Here is a 17,770-nt window from a genome sequence, read left to right as displayed (position 1 = left end):
GTAGCATTTATGGATCTGGAGAAGGCATATGATAGAGTTGATAGAGATGCTCTGTGGAAGGTTTTAAGAATAGATGGTGTGGGAGGCAAGTTGTTAGAAGCAGTGAAAAGTTTTTATCGAGGATGTAAGGCCTGTGTACGTGTAGGAAGAGAGGAAAGTGATTGGTTCTCATTGAATGTAGGTTTGCGGCAGGGGTGTGTGATGTCTCCATGGTTGTTTAATTTGTTTATGTATGGGGTTGTTAGGGAGGTAAATGAAAGAATTTTAGAAAGAGGGACAAGTATGCAGTCTGTTGTGGATGAGAGAGCTTGGGAAGTGAGTCAGTTGTTGTTCGCTGATGATACAGCGCTGGTGGCTGATTCATGTAAGAAACTGCAGAAGCTGGTGACTGAGTTTGGTAAAGTGTGTGAAAGAAGAAAGTTAAGAGTAAATGTGAATAAGAGCAAGGTTATTAGGTACAGTAGGGTTGAGGGTCAAGTCAATTGGGAGGTAAGTTTGAATGGAGAAAAACTGGAGGAAGTAAAGTGTTTTAGATATCTGGGAGTGGATCAGGCAGCGGATGGAACCATGGAAGCGGAAGTGAATCATAGGGTGGGGGAGGGGGGCGAAAATTCTGGGAGCCTTGAAGAATGTTTGGAAGTCGAGAACATCTCGGAAAGCAAAAATGGGTATGTTTGAAGGAATAGTGGTTCCAACAATGTTGTATGGTTGCGAGGCGTGGGCTATGGATAGAGCTGTGCGCAGGAGGGTGGATGTGCTGGAAATGAGATGTTTGAGGACAATATGTGGTGTGAGGTGGTTTGATCGAGTAAGTAACGTAAGGGTAAGAGAGATGTGTGGAAATAAAAAGAGTGTGGTTGAGAGAGCAGAAGAGGGTGTTTTGAAATGGTTTGGTCACATGGAGAGAATGAGTGAGGAAAGATTGACCAAGAGGATATATGTGTCAGAGGTGGAGGGAAAGAGGAGAAGTGGGAGACCAAATTGGAGGTGGAAAGATGGAGTGAAAAAGATTTTGAGTCATCGGGGCCTGAACATGCAGGAGGGTGAAAGGCGTGCAAGGAATAGAGTGAATTGGAACGATGTGGTATACCGGGGTCGACGTGCTGTCAGTGGATTGAACCAGGGCATGTGAAGCGTCTGGGGTAAACCATAGAATGTTGTGTGGGGCGTGGATGTGGAAAGGGAGCTGTGGTTTCGGTGCATTATTACATGACAGCTAGAGACTGAGTGTGAACGAATGGAGCCTTTGGTGTCTTTTCCTAGCGCTACCTCGCACACATGAGGGGGGAGGGGGTTGTTATTCCATGTGTGGCAAGGTGGCGATGGGAACAAATAAAGGTAGATAGTATGAATTACGTACATGTGTATATATGTATATGTCTGTGTGTGTATATATATGTGTACATTGAAATGTATAGGTATGTATATTTGCGTGTGTGGACGTGTATGTATATACATGTGTATGTGGGCTGGTTGGGCCATTCTTTCGTCTGTTTCCTTGCGCTAACTCGCTAACGCGGGAGACAGCGACAAAGCAAAATAAATAAATATAAATAAATAAAATAAAATGAATATATATATATATATATATATATATATATATATATATATATATATATATATATATATATATATATATATATATATATATATACATATATATATATATATATATATATATATATATATATATATATATGTATATATATATATATATATATATATATATATATATATATATATATATATATATATATATATATATATATATATATATACATTTAATCTTTTTTGCGTGACTCTGCTGCCAGCGAGGAGGAGAGCTCAAGTGTTATTGTATTGCTTCCCCTTCCCAACCCACCCACTCAACCTAAGGTAACTCAAGTAAGATGTCGTCCTTACCGGTGGAGCAGTCTATTAGGTAGTAGGCTGTTGACAACAGCCGCCTAGGGTGTTACTAATGTCGTGACCGGAACCATCTTACACTCTACCTGTTACGATTGCTGATCTTATCTTGTGTCTCATCAGAACCTGGACTACCGGTATAGTCCTCCCATCTTCTCCTTATAAGGACCATACACCTACTCAAATTTCACTTAATTTACTCTCATAGTTATCTTTCCACCTCCTGTCACCACATTCGTTTTAGAATACAATCATGACAGAGTCTAACATATCTGTAGCCCCTAGTCCCGGCATCATGGGGTGCTAAGAATCTCTGGGTCTCCGCCTGACTTTATTGCCAATGAGAGGGAGGACTCAGACAGTTGTAGTACCGACCCCTCCCACAACTTTTCCCTTTCTGATAGCCCCTCCTCTTTTTTATTCACCATATCAACATTTTTTGTCTCTTTAGTAACCGATCTTTCGTTGAACGCCAACCGTCTAGTACCTCTCCTGATACCTCACTTCTTTGTGAGACCCAGCTGTCTAATGATGTTCTCATGTCCTTTTCTCATGTCCAGCTAAAACTTCCACTCACGATTCGATTCTAGTTCAGTGGTGGTTTGTTCATATTCCAACATTAGCAAACTTGTTGCACGCCTCAAGGACCTTGCGTCTCCAAACAATGATGTTGTGGCGCACGGTCTGTCTCCCAGCTACCACACTTGTCGTCTGTTTTGCCTATTGTTTTCCTAATTCTACAATGTTTTTCTTTTTCCTGCCATGAGACTGCAAGATGAGATTCTCTGCTTAAGGGATTTCAACGTCCACCTCAGGGAACAGTTGAATTCCTCCCATAAAGATTGCTCGGGATTCAAGCCCTCGCGTTCTCCATTCTCATTGATATTAAAGCAAGTTATATCCCACCCTTCCCATATTCCTGACCACCGTGACCCCTCTCCTAATATTCTGGATCTGTTTTTCCCTCCAATCCATCCCACTGTAACTCCACAATTTCGTCCTTAATCGGTTCAGCTGATCACACTCTCATAAATCTATCTAACAGTACTTATCCCTTTATAAGGGTAAATATTGATACCTCAACAAAGCTAACTGAAATAACTTACGAAAATGATTTTCTGGTTTTCCTTGGGTAAATAACTATATCTTATGTGGTGCTTAGCTTCCCTCTTCCTCCATGAAGAGCTCCTCTTCTGATGCCATTCAGGTAAGGGATCAGGCATATCGGGCCTGGAAAAACTCTCCTTAACACTTCCATTCGGCTTTTAACACTGCCCGTACCATTACAATTATGTTATCTGTGAGGCAAAGCGTTCCTTTACTCCAAGGAAGTGCGATGACCTCTTCTTGTCATCCACAAATAGGTCTTTATGGTCTTTGGCTAAGGATGTCCCTAACAATTTTTGTCGCTCTACCTTTCCTTCACTTTTCCTCTGGATGACCTTAATTCTATGACCCTCTCCGTTATCTATTTTTGGACTGTCCGAGAAGCATTTCCTTCTCTGGACACAAGCAAGGCACATGGTCCTGATGGCAACCATTCCCGTGTACTGAGAGTCATCTGAACTTGTACCTATGCTTGCTCATCTGCTCCGTTTCTGCTTAAAAATCAAAATCTTTCCTTCTTCTTGGAAGCATGTGTCCTATCTCTGAAAATGGTGACCGTTCTATTTCTTCGAACTATCGCCCTGTTCCCTTGATATCTACCGTTTCTAGTATTTGAGTCCCTCCTCAACTCCTTGATCCTTAGACATCTTGAATCTTACAGTCTTCCCTGATCACCAGTATGGCTTCCGTCAGGCAAGACCCACTATTGATATTCTTTCCTATCTGATCATCATCCTTGAAAGATTTTGGGGAATGCTAAATGATATCCAAAGCTCTCGACAGGGTGCGGCATCTGGGTCTCATCTCTAAGCTCCCCTCTTTTGGCTTCCCTCCCTCACACTGCTCCCTTATATTTAGCTTCCTCTTTGGCCGATCTGACTCCGTGGTGGTTGATGGATCAACCTCTCCTCCCCTTTTTTTCATCAATAGCGGTGTCCCTCTTGGTTCTGTCCTGTCCCCTACACCTTTTCTCCTTTTTGTCAATATTTCTTCCCTTCCACAAATAACCAAATACATCCATAAGCTGACGAATAGTTATTGCATTTGTTCACATCCTTTAAGTCCCCTGCATTTTCTTCCACTCGATCAATATCTCGTCTCGACACTAACTTCCTCAATAAACTTAGACTTAGAAAGGGTATCTCATTGGTGTAGTCGAAATCTGGTAATGTTTAACATGCCTCCAGGATCAGTTTCTTCCCATCTCTCTATCGAAAATTCTTCACAACTTTCTTCTCTCCTTTGACGGTATTATTGTAACACTTACCCTTTCTTGCAAACCCATATTACGGAAATAGCTCAGTCTTCCTTCAGTAAACTGGGAGTCCTCTTTAGACATCGAGTTTTCTTTTCCTCTGAAAAGGTGCTCCATTTATACAAAGGACTGATTCGTCCTTGTATGGAGCGGTCCAACTTATACATTCTCCTAGGCTGACTTCAAATCTCGACCCACTTGCCCTACGCCACAATGTTGATTCACTTTTGTTCTTCTGTAGGTATTACTTTAGTTTTTGTTCCCGAGAGCTGGCTGCTTGTGCACCTCAACCACAAGCTAGACCATGCAATATTCAGCAAGCTGCTGCGCCGTATGATTACTGTGTAGCCGTTATCAACTCAAGGGTGAGCCGTTTTCATAACTTTTTCTTTTCCTGCACCTCAAAGCTCTGAAACTCTATACACTCGCGTCCCAATAACTATGAATTAGCACACTTTAAAAGAGGGTTTTGCGCTTCCTCTAAAATTTTTAAATACTTTCCCCTGTCTCTTCTTTACTCCTTTCATAACGTTCTCTATATTTCAATTGAGGCTCTGCCTTGATGTGAACTTTTGTCCTTGACTGAAGTCTCCAACGTAGAAAAAAGAAAAAAGAAAAGACCGCCATGTCTTTCTTGTTTTGAACCATGGCACCGTTAATGGAACAAATAACTGGGTAATGACTCTCTTGCTTCAAACATAGCTATAGAATTTCTTAGGGTCTATTCTGCTATTTTTGGCAATAAACGCTTCATTTTGACGTTTACTCTACCATAAATCTTTCAGTTTCCCACTCATATTTACATAATCAACTCAATTATGTTGGTTATTGGTCGAGTTCTTATGTACTCTTTTCTTAAGCAACAGACATTTATTTATCTCATCGCTCCACCGACTTGGCTTCTTTCAGGGAAAAGATCACCCATTAAGCATTTACACATATGTTCCCTCTACTGCTTTGAAAGATTTCCAAAATATTCTTTTTCAAAGTTTCTTTCTCCTCATTTGTAATCCTACCCTGCTTAAGAAAAAGACCGAGAAAAAAATTCTACAAAAGTCAACAAAATAATTTGAATCTACTTGGCATAGACAAGATTAGTACAGGTGTTCAAAATTATCAAAAGTTTCGATGATTTTGTTTCGTCTGATTTTTATAGTAGCATTGGATGCGAAACACTTTTTATTCAACTCGATCGTTAACATATGTAATGATTTACCAATCTGAGTGGTTTAAAGAAAAATCTTATATACGTTTAAGAGAATTGATTAATCTTTGCTTTAGGTTAACAACTGACACAATTTTCGATTCCTCAGTCACATGAAAAATTTTCATGTGTTTCTCTATGAAACATCTGTATGTCTTTCACTCTTGCCTCACTATTCTGTGAGTTTCTGACATCTTCCAGTATCACAAACAGCCTCGAAAGGACCCAGTAGTCTACTCATGTTTGAAGTTCTTTGTAAATTTTTGCATTCCTTTGTATTCTAAACGTCAGACTCTCTCGAGCTGCAAATATCAATTATTCTAATGGGAATAAACTGCAGTAAGCTTACAGAGAGACATTCAAAATTCATCCTGCTTCATCAAGGACACATTCATTTACACCATCGGACAAGTGATATTTTACACATCATTAAAAACTTTTCTTTAGTACGGAAGGAAACACATACGTGTACAAAGAGATATAAGATTAAGGATATCTCTCTATTCTCCGTAAAAAAATGCGAGTAAAGTGGAAGCAGGGACAACAAAATCAGGAATAATGATGAAATGAATTTCAAATGATAATATCAAAAATGAAGATACTTGAATATGCTGCTAAACTTCGATAACATGAAGGTGACTTGAAAAAAGTCAGTTACTTTATGCGGCGGATTCATATTATGTTACTGCAAGATATGACAGAGAAATATGATACTTGTAAGAAACAAAAACCAGACTTCAGATGGTATTTTCTTATAGCAATTTCACATCTTATATTTTGTCTTCATACCTTCGAAAAGGATGAGGGCAGTAGGGAGACCCTTGCTTTTGACCAGCTCATACATGCCTTTGGCCTGACTGGGTGGAACAACCTGTGAATAGAAAAATGAAATGAACGAGATATAAGATGAAGGTATGTTCAATAACATAACATAAGTTGGTTCTTGAACTGTCAAATGGAATTTCCTTTAATATATCCACATGTTTTCTTATCAGTTATGCTGATCTTTATTGTTAGTATAACTTAAATTCAAAATTGTAGGGAAAGAGGTCTAGTCATTGGACATCAAAAAAATTTAAAGAAAATATGAAAAAAGATGTTTTGAAAGGAAGTAAACAGTTTCAGGCGTAGAACAAGAGTTTGGAAGAGTGTGTGAAAAGATACAGTTGAAAGTAAATGCAAACAAAAGCAAGGTTTAGCAGGGTTGAGGGACATGTTAGTTGGGGTGTAAGTTTGCATGGGGAAAATTGAAGGAAGTAATGAGTTTTAGATATTTGGGAGATGACTTGGCAGGGAATGGAACCATGGAAACGGAAATGTGTCATAAGGTGGGGGAGGGGGGTAAGTTCCAGGAGCGATGAAGAATGTACGCAAAGAGAGAACGTTATCTCTGAGAGCAAAAATGGGTATGTTTCAAGGAAAAGTAGTTCCAACAATACTATATGGTTGTGAGGCATGGGCTTTAAATAGGGTTGTGCGGAGGAAGGTGAATGTGTCGGAAATGAAATGTTTGAGGGTAAGATGCATGAGAACAAAAAGAGTGTGGCTGAGAGAGCACTTTGGACATATAGAGAGAATGATTGAGTTAGGTTGACAAGGAGTATATATGTGTCAGAAGTGGAGGGATGAATGAGAATCGGAAGACCAAATTGGAGATTTGAGCGATCGGGGCTTGAACATGCAGGACGGTGAAAGCCCTGCACTGAACTGAGTAAATTGGAATGATTTGGTATACTGGGGTCGACGTGATGTCAATGGACTGAACCAGGGAATGAAAAGCGTCCGGGATGAACAATGGAAAGGTCTGAATGGACTGGATGTGAATAGGGAGCTGTGGTTTAGGTGCATTACACATGACAGCTAGAGAATGAGTGATAGCGCATGTGGCCTTTCTACGTCTGTTTCCTGGAATATTTTCACTGACGTGGGAGGCGCCGATCGGTTGTGGGGAAAGAGAAGAGAATTTATATGGTGTGGGGGAAAAGAAGAGAATATATGTTATCTTTTTTCTTTTCTTCATGCATTCGTGTCGTTCCATGCAGGGCGGAGGGCGTCGAAATGGATGAAGACGAGCAAGTATGAATATGCACATGTCTATACATGTATATGTGTGTGTATGTATATCTGTATGCACGTTAGGGTGGATCTTAAACTTTTCTATATTCATATGAGGGTAGTGTGGAAAAGTTGTGGATCATTGAGAAAAAATTCTACAAGAAATATGGGTTCCTGCGCCAAAAATTAAGAATTTTTGAAATATCAAAAAACATGTATTTACAGAAAAGATCTAAAGCTGAAAATATGTTTATTTTTAAGTGGAGTAGGATTACCTTTATAGAAACACACTTAAATAAAGTATTTCTCGTCACCCTAAGGAAATTGAAAATAATGCATTTTTACAAGAAATGCCACTTATCAAAAAATCGCTAAAAATCTGATCGCAATATTTTTCAGCCATAGGTGATATGATAATGATGTACTGAATGTAACTGAAGTATATGAACAGCTTTGGGTAAAAATAACAACTCATATCACTATTCACAAATAACAAAATTAAAAGTTTTCCTTTAAGACATAACAATGGTCTATTGTATGCAGCTCTTCGCTTATTTTTGAAGTACTGTACTTCAGAAATAAGAACTACAATATTTCGGAAATAACCCAGCCCTAACGGCGTGGCTGCATTCCCAACCACTCAGTTGTGCTTTTTTGAGTCATGAATTCTTTTTTCGAGTCAAAGTTTGGCAGAGTCTTTCTACTTTGAAAAGTTGTACTTATGTACCCATCTCTACTTTTTTCGGCCACTCACTTTAGATGATGCTTCCGTAATTAATTCTATATGGCGCTCTTCCGCCTGTGTGGCATAGCATATTGAAAAGATTATTTTCAATGGGACTGCCACTTCTCATGATGTTCGAGATTATTTCATCTTCGGTGTCCATTGTTAATTTGCCCGAACATAGACTCATTAGCTTTGATGTGAATTCCCTTTTCACTAAAGTTACCATTAATGAAAACATCACATACCTAAGGAGGAAATTAATTGATAGAGCTTTGTGTTTCCAATAATGTTTTACAAGACGATGAAGGTAAATTTTATGGACAGAAATCTGGTCTTGCCATGGGAAATCACTTCAGTCATATGCTCAGTAACTTATTTATGGAATACTTTGAGAGTGAAATCATCCAAAAAGCTAGTTTAGATACGTTGATATGATGTTTTCTTTAATGCATTAAATAACATTCATCTCATCATCAAATTCAAGGTTGAATGGGAAAAAGATTGCCCTTTCTTGATGAGTTGATAACTAGGAAATCTGATCAGTTGTCTTTCAAGATCTACAGGAAGCCTATTAAAATGCCTGTAGTTATGTCTATGTTTTAAGACCATTACGGATATGTGATCTCATAAGTCTGGTAGAAAAATGTAGTCATATTGAAGCAGTTATGTCATCCTGAGTGGCTTGTGAATAAGGTTTACTGGAAAACTAGGAAGACATCTTATACGTCTAGTAACAAAAATGTTGAAAATGATGATAGGTCTAAATGTTTAGTGTTGCCTCATTCTCCTAACTTAGCTAATGTGAGACAGGTACTAAAAACAGTGATTTTAATGTTGCCTTCCAGTACAATAACACTATCAGTAAGACCTTAATCAAAAGTAGTCCAAATTATACGAAAATTGGAGGTGTTTACGACGTCAAATGTAAGGCATGTAAATATGTGCATACATTGGCCAGACCGGTATAACAGTAACTGAGAGAAGCTACAGGCACCATCATTCAGCACACAGGGATGACCACAAAATGCAAACGCTAAACACTGTCATGAAACAGATCACCCTGTAAACCTTAACAACACAGGGACATTGTACCCCTCGCTTGATTAAGCTATCCGTAATATCATTGAATCTGCCTTAATTACCAATCCTAAGAACCTTAAAAAAAATGTCACCAGACAACTTTAGAGCAAATCCTATTAATAACCACACGGACCGCACACTTTCCCTTCAACGCTCAAGCACAGGAGAGACGTAATTTGTGTGTTGGTTTTGGGATTTAAAAAACTTTATGAATTGTTTTGCACAAGATGAGGCGGACTGTCTCCGTGAAACATGTGCAGCATATATATATATATATATATATATATATATATATATATATATATATATATATATATATATATATATATATATATATATATATATATATATATATATATATATATATATATTTTTTTTTATACTAATCGCCATTTCCCGCATTAGCGAGGTAGCGTTAAGAACAGAGGATGAGGACTGGGCCTTTGAGGGAATATCCTCACCTGGCCCCTTTCTCTGTTTCTTCTTTTGGAAAAAAAAAAAAAATGAAGGGAGGATTTCCAGCCTCCCGCTCCCTTCCCTTTTAGTCGCCTTCTACGACACGCAGGGAATACGTGGGAAGTATTCTTTCTCCCCTATCCCCAGGGATACTCAACGTATATATACATATATATATATATATATATATATATATTATTTTTATTATTTTTTTTTATTATACTTTGTCGCTGTCTCCCGCGTTTGCGAGGTAGCGCAAGGAAACAGACGAAAGAAATGGCCCAACCCCCCCCATACACATGTATATACATACGTCCACACACGCAAATATACATACCTACACAGCTTTCCATGGTTTACCCCAGACGCTTCACATGCCTTGATTCAATCCACTGACAGCACGTCAACCCCAGTATACCACATCGCTCCAATTCACTCTATTCCTTGCCCTCCTTTCACCCTTCTGCATGTTCAGGCCCCGATCACACAAAATCTTTTTCACTCCATCTTTCCACCTCCAATTTGGTCTCCCTCTTCTCCTCGTTCCCTCCACCTCCGACACATATATCCTCTTGGTCAATCTTTCCTCACTCATTCTCTCCATGTGCCCAAACCACTTCAAAACACCCTCTTCTGCTCTCTCAACCACGCTCTTTTTATTTCCACACATCTCTCTTACCCTTACGTTACTCACTCGATCAAACCACCTCACACCACACATTGTCCTCAAACATGAGAGAGCTTGGGAAGTGAGTCAGTTGTTGTTCGCTGATGATACAGCGCTGGTGGCTGATTCATGTGAGAAACTGCAGAAGCTGGTGACTGAGTTTGGTAAAGTGTGTGGAAGAAGAAAGTTAAGAGTAAATGTGAATAAGAGCAAGGTTATTAGGTACAGTAGGGTTGAGGGTCAAGTCAATTGGGAGGTGAGTTTGAATAGAGAAAAACTGGAGGAAGTGAAGTGTTTTAGATATCTGGGAGTGGATCTGGCAGCGGATGGAACCATGGAAGCGGAAGTGGATCATAGGGTGGGGGAGGGGGCGAAAATTCTGGGAGCCTTGAAGAATGTGTGGAAGTCGAGAACATTATCTCGGAAAGCAAAAATGGGTATGTTTGAAGGAATAGTGGTTCCAACAATGTTGTATGGTTGCGAGGCGTGGGCTATGGATAGAGTTGTGCGCAGGAGGATGGATATATATATATATATATATATATTCTATTTATCATTTTTTATACTTTGTCGCTGTCTCACGCGATAGCGAGAGAGCGCAAGGAAACAGACGAAAGAATGCCCCAACCCACCCACATGCACATGTATATATGTACACGTCCACACACATACATATACATACCTATACATTTCAACGTATATATATATATATATATATATATATATATATATATATATATATATATATATATATATATATATATATATATATATATATATATATATATATATATATATATATATATGCATACAAGGACATATACATATACACACATGTACATAACTCATACTTGCTGCCTTTATTCATTCCCGTCGCCACCCTGCCACAAATAAAAAGACAACCCCCTCTCCCCGAATGCGCGCGAAGTAGCGCTAGGAAAAGACAAAGACCACATTCGTTTACATTAAATCTCTAGCTGTCATGTGTAATGCAGCGAAACCATATATATATATATATTTTTTTTTTTTTTTTCCAAAAGAAGGAACAGAGGGGGCCAGGTGAGGATATTCCGAAAAAGGCCCAGTCCTCTGTTCTTAACGCTACCTCGCTAATGCGGGAAATGGCGAATAGTTTGAAAAAAAAAAAATATATATATATATATATATATATATATATATATATATATATATATATATATATATATATTTTTTTTTTTTTTATTATTTTGCTTTGTCGCTGTCTCCGGCGTCAGCGAGGTAGCGCAAGGAAACAGACGAAAGAATGGCCCTACCCGCCCACATACACATGTATATACATACACGTCCACACACGCAAATATACATACCTATACATCTCAATGTACACATATATATACACACAAAGACATATACATATATACACATGTACATAATTCATACTATCTGCCTTTATTTGTTCCCATCGCCACCTCGCCACACATAGAATAACAACCCCCTCCCCCCTCATGTGTGCGAGGTAGCGCTAGGAAAAGACAACAAAGGTCCCATTCGTTCACACTCAGTCTCTAGCTGTCATGTAATAATGCACCGAAACCATAGCTCCCTTTCCACATCCAGGCCCCAGAGAACTTTCCATGGTTTACCCCAGACGCTTCACATGCCCTGGTTCAATCCATTGACAGCACGTCGACCCCGATATATCACATCGTTCTAATTCACTCTATTCCTTGCACGCCTTTCACCCTCCTGCATGTTCAGGCCCCGATCACTCAAAATCTTTTTCACTCCATCTTTCCACCTCCAATTTGGTCTCCCACATCTCCTCGTTCCCTCCACCTCTGACACATATATCCTCTTGGTCAATCTTTCCTCACTCATTCTCTCCATGTGACCAAACCATTTCAAAACATCCTCTTCTGCTTTCTCAACCACACACTTTTTATTTCCACACATTTCTCTTACCCTTACATTACTTACTCGATCAAACCACCTCACACCACATATTGTCCTCAAACATCTCATTTCCAGCACATCCACCCTCCTGCGCACAACTCTATCCATAGCCCACGCCTCGCATCCATACAACATTGTTGGAAACATCATTCCTTCAAACATACCCATTTTTGCTTTCCGAGATAATGTTCTCGACTTCCAAACATTCTTCAAGGCTCCCAGAATTTTCGCCCCCTCCCCCACCCTATGATTCACTTCCGCTTCCATGCTTCCATCCGCTGCCAGATCCACTCCCAGATATCTAAAACACTTTACTTCCTCCAGTTTTTCTCCATTCAAACTTACCTCCCAACTGATTGACCCTTAACCCTACTGTACCTAATAACATTGCTCTTATTCACATTTACTCTTAACTTTCTTCTTTCACACACTTTACCAAACTCAGTCACCAGCTTCTGCAGTTTCTTACATGAATCAGCCACCAGCGCTGTATCATCAGCGAACAACAACTAACTCACTTCCCAAGCTCTCTCATCCACAACAGACTTCATACTTGCCCCTCTTTCCAAAACTCTTGCATTCACCTCCCTAACAACCCCATCCATAAACAAATTAAACAACCATTGAGACATCACACACCCCTGCCGCAAACCTACATTCACTGAGAACCAATTACTTTCCTCTCTTCCTACACGTACACATGCCTTACATCCTCGATAAAAACTTTTCACTGCTTCTAACAACTTGCCTCCCTAACCATATATTCTTAAACCTTCCACAGAGCATCTCTATCAACTCTATCATATGCCTTCTCCAGATCCATAAATGCTACATACAAATCCATTTGTTTTTCTAAGTATTTATCACATACATTCTTCAAAGCAAACACCTGATCCACTCATCCTCTACCACTTCTGAAACCACACTGCTCTTCCCCAATCTGATGCTCTTTACATGCCTTCACCCTCTCAATCAATACCTTCCCATATAATTTACCAGGAATACTCAACAAACTTATACCTCTGTAATTTGAGCACTCACTTTTATCCCCTTTGCCTTTGTACAATGGCACTATGCACGCATTCCGCCATTCCTCAGGCACCTCACCATGAATCATACATACATTAAATAACCTTACCAACCAGTCAACAATACAGTCACCCCCTTTTTTAATAAATTCCACTGCAATACCATCCAAACCTGCTGCCTTGCCGGCTTTCATCTTTCGTAAAGCTTTTACTACCTCTTCTCTATCTAACAAATCATTTTCCCTAACCCTCTCACTTTGCACAACACCTCGACCAAAACACCCTATGTCTGCCACTCTATCATCAAACACATTCAACAAACCTTCAAAATACTCACTCCATCTCCTTCTCACATCACCTCTACTTGTTATCACCTCCCCATTAGCCCCCTTCACTGAAGTTCCCATTTGCTACCTTGTCTTACGCACTTCATTTACCTCCTTCCAAAACATCTTTTTATTCTCCCTGAAATTCAATGATACTCTCTCACCCCAACTCTCATTTGACATCTTTTTCACCTCTTGCACCTTTCTCTTGACCTCCTGCCTCTCTCTTTTATACATCTCCCACTCATTTGCGTTTTTTCCCTGCAAAAATCGTCCAAATACCTCTCTCTTCTCTTTCACTAATAATCTTACTTCTTCATCCCACCACTCGCTACCTTTTCTAATCAACCCACCTCCCACGCTTCTCATGCCACAAGCATCTTTTGGGCAATCCATCACTGATTCCCTAAATACATCCCATTCCTCCCCCACTCCCCTTACCTCCTTTGTTCTCACCTTTTTCCATTCTGTACTCAGTCTCTCCTGGTACTTCCTCACACAATTCTCCTTCCCAAGCTCACTTACTCTCATCACTCTCTTCACCCCAACATTCTCTCTTCTTTTCTGAAAACCCCCACAAATCTTCACCTTCGCCTCGACAAGATAATGATCAGAAATCCCTCCAGTTCCATCTCTCAGCACATTAACATCCAAAAGTCTCTCTTTCGTGCGTCTATCAATTAACACGTAATCCACTAACGTTCTCTGGCCATCTCTCCTACTTACATACGTACACTTACGTATATCTCGCTTTTTAAACCAGGTATTCCCAATCACCAGTACTTTTTCAGCACATAAATCTACAAGCTCTTCACCATTTACATTTACAACACTGAACACTCCATGTATACCAATTATTCCCTCAACTGCCACATTACTCACCTTTGCATTCAAATCACCCATCACTATAACCCGGTCTCGTGCATCAAAACCACTAACACACTCATCCAGCTGCTCCCAAAACACTTGCCTCTCATGATCTTTCTTCTCATGCCCAGGTGCATATGCACCAATAATCACCCATCTCTCTCCATCAACTTTCAGTTTTACCCATATCAATCTAGAATTTACTTTCTTACACTCTATCACATACTCCCACAACTCCTGATTTAGGAGTAGTATATATAAATATATATATATATATATATATATATATATATATATATATATATATATATGTATATATATATATATATATATATATATATATATATATATATATATATATATATATACATATATTCTTTTTTTTTTCTTTCAAACTATTCGCCATTTCCCGTGTTAGCGAGGTAGCGTTAAGGACAAAGGACTGGTCCTTTGAGGGAATATCCTCACCTGGCCCCCTTCTCCGTTGCTTCCTTTGGAAAATTAAAAAAGAAAATTCTCCCCTATCCCTGGGGATAGGTGAGAAAGAATACTTCCCACGTGTTCCCTGCGTGTTGTAGAAGGCGACTAAAAGGGGAGGGAGCGGGGGGCTGGAAATCCTCCCCTCTCGTTTTTTAAAATTTTATATATATATATATATATATATATATATATATATATATATATATATATATATATATATATATATATATATATATATATATGTAAAATTATACTTTGTCACTGTCTCCTGCGTTAGCGAAGTAGCGCAAGGAAACAGACGAAAGAATGGCCCAACACACCCACATACACATGTATATACATACACGTCCACAAATACACATATAAATACCTATACATCTCAACGTATACATATATATACACACACAGACATATACATATATTCATATGTACATAATTCATACTGTCTGCCCTAATTCATTCCCGTCGCTACCCAGCCACAAATGAAATAACCTACTCCCCCAGCATATGCGCAACTTAGCGCTAAGAAAAGACAACAAAGGCCACATTCGTTCACACTCAGTCTCCAGCTGTCATGTGTAATGCACCGATACCACAGCTCCCTTTCCACAAAACTTTCCATGGTTTACCCCAGATGCTTCAAATTCCCTGGCTCAATACAACGACAGCACGTCGACCCCGGTATACCACATCGTTCTAATTCACTCTATTCCTTGCACGCCTTTCGCCTTCCTGCATGTTCAGGCCCCGATCTATCAAAATCCCTTTCACTCCATCTTTCCACCTCAAATTTTGACTCCCATTTCTCCTCGTTCCCTCCACCTCTGACATATATATCCTCTTTGTCAATCTTTCCTCACTCATTCTCGCCATGTGACCAAACCATTTCAAAACACCCTCTTCTGCTCCCTCAACCACATTCTTTTTATTACCACACATCTGTCTTACCCTTTCATTACTTACTCGATCAAACCGCCTCACACCATATACTGTCCTCAAACATCTTATTTCCAGAAGATCCACCCTCCTGCGAACAACTCTATCCATAGCCCACGCCTTGCAACCATATAACATTGTTGGAACCACTATTCCTTCAAACATACCCATTTCTTTTTTCCAAAATAACGTTCTCGGCTACCACACACTCTTCAACGCTCCCCGAACTTTCGCCCCCTCCCCCACCCTATGATTCACTTCCACTTCCATGGTTTCACCCGCTGCCAGATCCACTCCCAGATATCTAAAACACTTCACTTCCTACAGTTTTTCTCCATTCAAACTTACCTCCCAATTGACTTGTCCCTCAACCTTACTCTACCTTGCTCCTATTCACATTTACTCTCAGCTTTCTTCTTTCACACACTTTAGCAAACTCAGTCACTAGCTTCTGCAGTTTCTCACCCGAATCAGCCACCAGCGCTGTGTCATCAGCGAACAACAACTTACTCACTTCCCAAGCTCTCTCATCCACAACAGACTGCATACTTGCCCCTCTTTCCAAAACTCTGGCATTCACCTACCTTACAACCCCATTGATAAACAAATTAAACAACCATGGAGACATCACGCACCCCTGCCGCAAATCAACATTCACTGAGAACCAATCACTTTCCTCTCTTCCTGCACGTATACATGCCTTACATCCTCGCTAAAAAACTTTTCACTGCTTCTAAGGACTTTCCTCCCACACCATATATTCGTAATACCCTCCACAGAGCATCTCTATCAACTCTATTATATGCTTTCTCCAAATCCATAAATGCTACATACAAATCCATTTGCTTTTCTCAGTACTTCTAATTTACATTCTTCAATGCAAACATCTGATCCACACATCCTCTACCACTTCTGAAACCACACTGCTCTTCCCCAGTATGATGCTCTGTGCAAGCCTTCACCATCTATATCAATACCCTCCCATATAATTTTCCAGGAATACTCAATACTCACTTTTATCCCCTTTGCCTTTATACGATGGCACTATGCAAGCATTCCGCCAGTCCTCAGGCACCTCACCATGAGCCATACATACACTGAATAACCTTAACAACCAGTCAACTACACAGTCACCCACTTTTTTAATAAATTCCACTGCAATACATCCATGCCCGTTACCTTGCCGGCTTTCATCTTTCTCAAAGCTTTTACTACCTCTTCTCTGTTTACCAAATCATTCTCCCCAACCCTCTCTCTTTGCACACCACCTCGACCAAAACACCCTATATCTGCCACTCTGTCATCAAACACATTCAACAAACCTTCAAATACTCACTGCATCTCCTTCTCACATCACCACTACTTGTTATCACTTCCCCATTAGCCCCCTTCACCGATGTTCCCAATTGTTCCTTTGTCTTACGCACTTATCTACCTCCTTCCAAAACATATTTCTATTCTCCCTAAAATCTAATGATACTCTCTCACCCCAACTCTCGTTTGCCCTCTTTTTCACCTCTTGCACCTTTCTCTTGACCTCCTGCCTCTTTCTTTTATACATCTCCCACTCATTTGCATTATTTACCTGCAAAAATCGTCCATATACCTCTCTCTTCTCTTTCACTAACAATCTTACCTCTTCATCCCACAACGCACTACCTTTCTAATCTGCCGACCTCCCACGCTTCTCATGCCACAAGCATCTTTTGCGCAAGCTATCAATACTTCCCTAAATACATCCCATT

The 17,770-nt window shown here is 39.7% G+C and overlaps 1 protein-coding gene across 1 annotated transcript in view; it reads right to left on the bottom strand.

Moving 5' to 3' along the window:
• Nucleotides 1–6,234: 6,234 nt before the first annotated feature.
• The window catches only part of LOC139757506 (uncharacterized), a 299,349-nt gene continuing 287,813 nt past the window's right edge, over nt 6,235–17,770 (bottom strand). The window contains exon 16 of the mRNA XM_071678019.1: nt 6,235–6,342. Coding sequence (XP_071534120.1) covers nt 6,235–6,342 — 108 coding nt within the window. The remainder of the gene's footprint in view (nt 6,343–17,770) is intronic.

The sequence above is a fragment of the Panulirus ornatus genome, chromosome 27 (assembly GCF_036320965.1).
Source record: "Panulirus ornatus isolate Po-2019 chromosome 27, ASM3632096v1, whole genome shotgun sequence".
Classification (NCBI taxonomy): Eukaryota; Metazoa; Arthropoda; class Malacostraca; order Decapoda; family Palinuridae; genus Panulirus; species Panulirus ornatus.
This window is presented reverse-complemented; position numbering and strand designations above follow the sequence as displayed.